This window comes from Bidens hawaiensis, unplaced genomic scaffold, assembly GCF_021521415.1.
Source record: "Bidens hawaiensis isolate Kalapana, Puna unplaced genomic scaffold, B.hawaiensis_p1.1 tig00007607_1, whole genome shotgun sequence".
In the NCBI taxonomy this organism is placed as follows: Eukaryota; Viridiplantae; Streptophyta; class Magnoliopsida; order Asterales; family Asteraceae; genus Bidens; species Bidens hawaiensis.
This window is the reverse complement of record NW_027491529.1, coordinates 817,890-823,429: the sequence shown is the minus strand read 5'-3', so window position 1 is coordinate 823,429 and position 5,540 is coordinate 817,890. Positions and strand designations below refer to the sequence as shown.

Sequence of the window (5,540 nt, the reverse complement as noted above, 5' to 3'; positions counted from 1 at the left end):
ACATCGGTGTTAGTTGGTTTCAGTGGTGAAACCAAGAAGACATTGGGAGATATCAACCTCCCTATTTACATCGAATGGTTAAATTCATACCAAAACTTTTGTGTTATAGACAACCTTTCCTGTTGCAATGTTATTTTAGGTAGGCTCTGGATCCATGGAATAAAGGCAGTAGCCTCAACTTATCACCAGTGCATCAAGCTACCTACTCCTTGGGGAGTTGTAAAGATAGTTGGTGACCAAGCGGAGGCCAAGAACTATTATTCTTCATCAATGAAGCCAACAGCCAAGCAAAATATAGCATAGCAACTACAGCAACATCCTAGGGACGTGTTGGAAGCTCGGGAGAAAGACCTTAAAGAAGTATCATTGGACCCCGAGGATCCAGAGATAAAGGTGTTCCTAGGATCCAGTATCCCCAGTAAGATTGAGGAGGATTTAGTATCCTTCTTAGGGCAAAGAAGATCTACCTTTGCCTTCAAGCACTCAGACATGACAGGTATTTCAAAAGAGGTAATCACTCATAAACTCGGCCTTGATTTATCTGTTAAACCCGTCCATCAGAAGCAAAGAAAATTCGCTCCTGAGAGGAACAAGATCATACAAGAAGAAGTTGAAAAACTTCTTAAGGCCGGTATGATCAGAGAGGTTCAATATCCTCGATGGCTAGCTAATGTGGTCGTTGTTTCAAAAAAGAATGAAAAGTGGAGGGTTTGTGTCGATTTTACCGATTTAAACAAGGCATGCCCCAAGGATCCTTTACCATTACGACATATAGATTCCATGGTGGGTGAAATGGCAGGACATGAAATGCTTACCTTCATGGATGCTTCCTCTGGATTTCAACAAATTCAGATGGAACCATCTGATCAAGAGGATACAACATTCATGACTCCTACCGACATATATTGTTATACTGCTATGCCGTTTGGACTAAGGAATGCAGGGGACATACCAAAGACTAGTCAACATGATGTTCAAGGATCAATTGGGTAAGACTATGGAGGTCTGCATAGATGATATGGTGGTGAAGTCAAAGAAAGCTGAGGATCACCTTAGAGACCTCGAGGAAGCATTCAATATCCTTGACCATTATAACATGAAATTGAATCCGTCAAAATGCCACTTTGGTGTTAAGGCTGGAAAATTTCTGGGATATATGGTAACCAAAAGAGGAATTGAAGCTAGCCCCGAGCAGATTGAAGCCATCCTCAATTTGAAGTCTCCTGCAAACGCGAAGGATGTCCAAAGGCTCACAGGAAGAATATCTGCTCACAATAGGTTCATCTCAAGATCCTCCAAGAAGTGCAAGGACTTCTATGACATCCTTAGGAAGAATAAGAAGTTTGAATAGACGGAAAAGCATGAGGCTGCACTTACAGCCTTGAAGGATTACTTATCCTCAGCTCCTGCTCTAATGAAGCCAGTGGATGGAGAATCCTTATACCTGTATTGATGTCTCAAGAAATGCAGTAAGTGCCGTCTTGGTAAAGGATTATGAAGGTGAACAACATCCTGTTTACTATGTAAGTAAAAGTCTTCTAGATGCGGAAGCCAGGTATTCTCATTTAGAAAAGTTAATCCTTGCACTTGTTATGGCTTCTACTAAATTGAGACATTATTTTGAAACTCATCCTATTATTTTAAGAACTAATTATCCTGTGAAGAATGTTCTTAGAAAACCAGATTTATCAGGTAGAATGGCCAAGTGTGCTGTGAAATTAAGTGCGTATGATATCCAATAAGAGCCAAGAACAACAATCAAGTCTCAAGCACTAGCGGACTTTGTGGCTGATTTCACTAGTGACCTACAAAAAGAGGCTGACTTAGAGGTCTAACAACTAGAGAAGACTAAGGATCCTTGGATCCTCTTCACAGATGGAGCATCCAACGTAAGAGGAACAAGATTAGGGATCCTACTGAAATCTCCACAGGGGGACATATTACCCCAGTCTATAGCCTGTGAGTTTCAAGCGACGAACAATGAAGCAGAATATGAGGCCTTGATCGCGGGTTTGCAATTAGCTAAGTGCATGAGGATCAGATATCTTCAAATATATATAGATTCACTATTAATTGCTAACCACTTTAATGGCTCATATGCTGTTAAAGGAGAAAAACTACTCAAATATCTAGAACTTGTGAAGGAATTAGCAAAATCCTTCGAATTGTTTAGCATTGATCAGGTACCAAGGGAAGAAAACGCCGGGGCAGACGCTTTGGCAAATTTAGCCTCATCTCTAAAAATTTTAACCATGCTCAGGATTCCGAATATGTTCAGGATTCTCGAATAAGTTTAGTTTCCTGAGTATTAGTGCTGATAAATAGATATTTCTCTCTTGGTGTTGATTTATAATTGCAGATATTAATTGTTGATTTAATTCATGCGAAATACACTGTTGGTGGTTACATAAAACGTGTGGAATGGGTTATAACTGCTGGGATTAAAGGCCAAGTAATGATTAATGGTCAACAAAAAGTTTAGATTTAAACAGGGTTTAGAATGCTTTTGAGGAAAACTTCATCTCCGACCTAAATTTTAGATTTCAACAAAAAGTTATTTAACTCCAGTAATATTAATATTTAAAATCATGCATGATTAACAAAACTCAAACTTCTTACATACCATACTCAACGATCCAAAACATAACAATTAAACCACCTTCAATAATAATCCAAACAAAACACAAAAACATACTCCGTAACATATCCCTTAACGATACGACTTCTGGAACCTAGCACGAGCACCGCGCCCACCAAACTTCTTCGGCTCACACCTTCTCGGATCCGCCACAAGCAAAGTCCTATCATACCTCACAAGCACATCCTTAATCTCCTTCGTCTGCTCTTCATCCACAAACATCTGGTAATAAGCCACCAACGCCTTCGATATGCTCTGACGGATCGCATACACCTGAGAAGTGTGACCTCCACTTTACATACAACCAATCAATTTGAACAACATACAGTGACTCAAAATCATTTAAGCGTTTCAACAAACAGGTTATGTGCACCAACAAATATTAAATCACAACACAACTCTTGACTCCTATTGTGAGATAGAAACCTTAAATCGTTACCTCTCCAATTAGAGAAATAAATTCTCAATATCCTTCCTCTACTCCAACAATCAGCCGCCGTATTGAACCGGACCCAACCCACCATCCACAAATAGTAACAAGATGTCTCACGAAGCCTCAGTTGTATCTAGAACACAATAGATTAAAAAAAATACAAGAAATAAAACATGCAATTGGAAGAATTACAAGGTATGAGACGGAAGAAGGGCCATACGAGAATACGAGCAAGATAGAAAAGAAGCCAACGGAAAGCGGGAGGGACGGATCCAATTAGCGTGAGACGTGAGGGGTGGGGGAACTTAGTCTTTGGGGGAAATTATTGAGAATTGGGAGCGGGAATTTCTAAAAAACTAACGAAGATACAATACTATTATTTATGAAAATTTGGATGGAAGGAGCGGGAATTCCTAAATATTTTAGGAAGAGAGAAATTTATTTACAAGTATTAAAAAAATTGTATAAAATACACAAATCATGAGTTATTTTAGGCCCCGTTTGTTTCTTTTAAAGATTTAAAACTGAATCTGAATACCATATCTGAATGTTAAGAGGTGGTTCAAATGTCTGAAATCTGAATCATTAAGAGGTGGAGGCTAGAGACGAACCTCTAGTCGTCGGAGATGGAGCCTAGTCTCCGGGTTAGAAGTTAATGGAGGCCGGAGAGAAACGTATGTTTTTTTTGGGTTAAGAGGTTTTCAGACCCATTAAAAGCTTTTACTGGTTCAGATACTATTAAGACGCTGAACCTCTTATTGCCAGAAAAAAAACAAACAACCCCACGTCTGATTACGTCTGACCGAATCAGACGTTTTCCTCTATTCAGAGAAAAGAGGCAAAAACAAACAGGGTCTTAGATTGGCTTATAAAAGGTTATATCAAATCAAATAAAACTTAAACGAGTTTAAGTTTCGAGCTCGAATCGATTTACGAGCCTAAATAGGCATATTGTATTTTATTCGATATATATATATATATATATATATATTAAATACTGACTATTATACATAGGATTATGAAAAAAATTGACTAAATAATATAATGTCTAATATACAATACTACAATAAAATATAATATAAAAATTATAAATATATTAATAAATAGAAAATGAGTCGAGCTCGAGTTTTAAAAACAATGGGTAAAACGAGTTGAGCTCGAGCTCGGTTTGGCATGTTTACACCCTTAGTTACTATCTAAATTTATTTAGTTTGTATATGATATGATATATAATTTGTTTCTATAGTTTCCTAGTATATCTAAAATGACCATTTTTAACATGATCTGACCCGAACCTGTCTCGACTAATCAAAACGCCCACCCTGCCCCTTTTGCATTACATGGTATACTAAGATTCTAGTTAACAAATAATAACGAACATTAATCTTAAATGCTTCTAATTAATCACACTCGTACATAATTGTAGCTGCTTGACCAATTAGGGGGGGAGGGGTGGTTCCATTTTCCTCACACACACCACCTAATGGTGGTGTGCCACATTACTAGCTTCAAATCTATCACATTTGATGGATTTTAGAAGGGGTGGTGTGGGTGTGGTGTGTTGTGATAGGTTTTGGTATACATACATACATACATACATACATACATATATATATATATAGGTTTTTGTGTGAGTGAGAGAAGTGTAATTGGGGTATATATATATATAGAGAGAGAGAGAGAGAGAGAAAGATAGTTCCATCACCCAAACCCACAAAATGTGTGATGGCCATCACGCAGCCATACCCCATCATGCTTGAAAAAGGACCGGCGGCGGTGTTGGGAGCCATATCACGCGTGATGAGAGGCATATCACGCAATGCCCCGACCCCCCATTAGTTTCTAAAACTTGTTAACTCTAATTTACCATTATTTTATCTATTTGATCAAAACTTAACCAGATTACCTATAATTGGTCATCATAGGCTTCAATTGTCCATAAGTCAAACCACTTAACCTTAAATGACCATCAACAACTTCTTTGACCATAAGTTATCCTAACTACACAATAATAACCCTAACTAACTGAATTTGACCAACAATAACCTTAACTACCGTGTTTGGCCATTAATAAACCTATTTGATCAATGACTAAAAGAAATACACCATAAGCGATCCTAATTGGCAATAATTACTTACAGTTGACCATCATTGGCTCTAACTGATCACAACTTGAACAACTTAAGCACCAATTGCCTTAATTGATAATCAGAGTCCCAACAAATATTTTACAAACCGGTATTTTATTTGTATTGGATTGGACTAAAAAATGGTACAACCGGTTGAACCGGGTTATACCGAAAGGTTCAACCGGTTGAATAGTTTACCTTATATTTTCCTATAAACGTAACTTCATCCAAAAGTAAATGATTTCATTATAAAAAATAATCCAAAGGTTAATCTATATTAAAATAATAATGCAAAAGCACTCAGTTTTTAAAAAAATAGTTCTAAAGTTTACACGTTTGA

The 5,540-nt window shown here is 37.4% G+C and overlaps 1 protein-coding gene across 1 annotated transcript; it reads right to left on the bottom strand.

Moving 5' to 3' along the window:
* Window positions 1-2,710: 2,710 nt before the first annotated feature.
* Window positions 2,711-5,060, bottom strand: LOC143635589 (small ribosomal subunit protein uS9-like). The gene is made up of 2 exons (XM_077103381.1): window positions 4,978-5,060; window positions 2,711-2,930 (listed from the first exon to the last, which is right to left on the bottom strand). The coding sequence occupies exons 1-2, from the start codon at window positions 5,058-5,060 to the stop codon at window positions 2,711-2,713; spliced, it is 303 nt and encodes a 100-aa protein (XP_076959496.1).
* Between the last annotated feature and the right edge of the window lie 480 nt (window positions 5,061-5,540).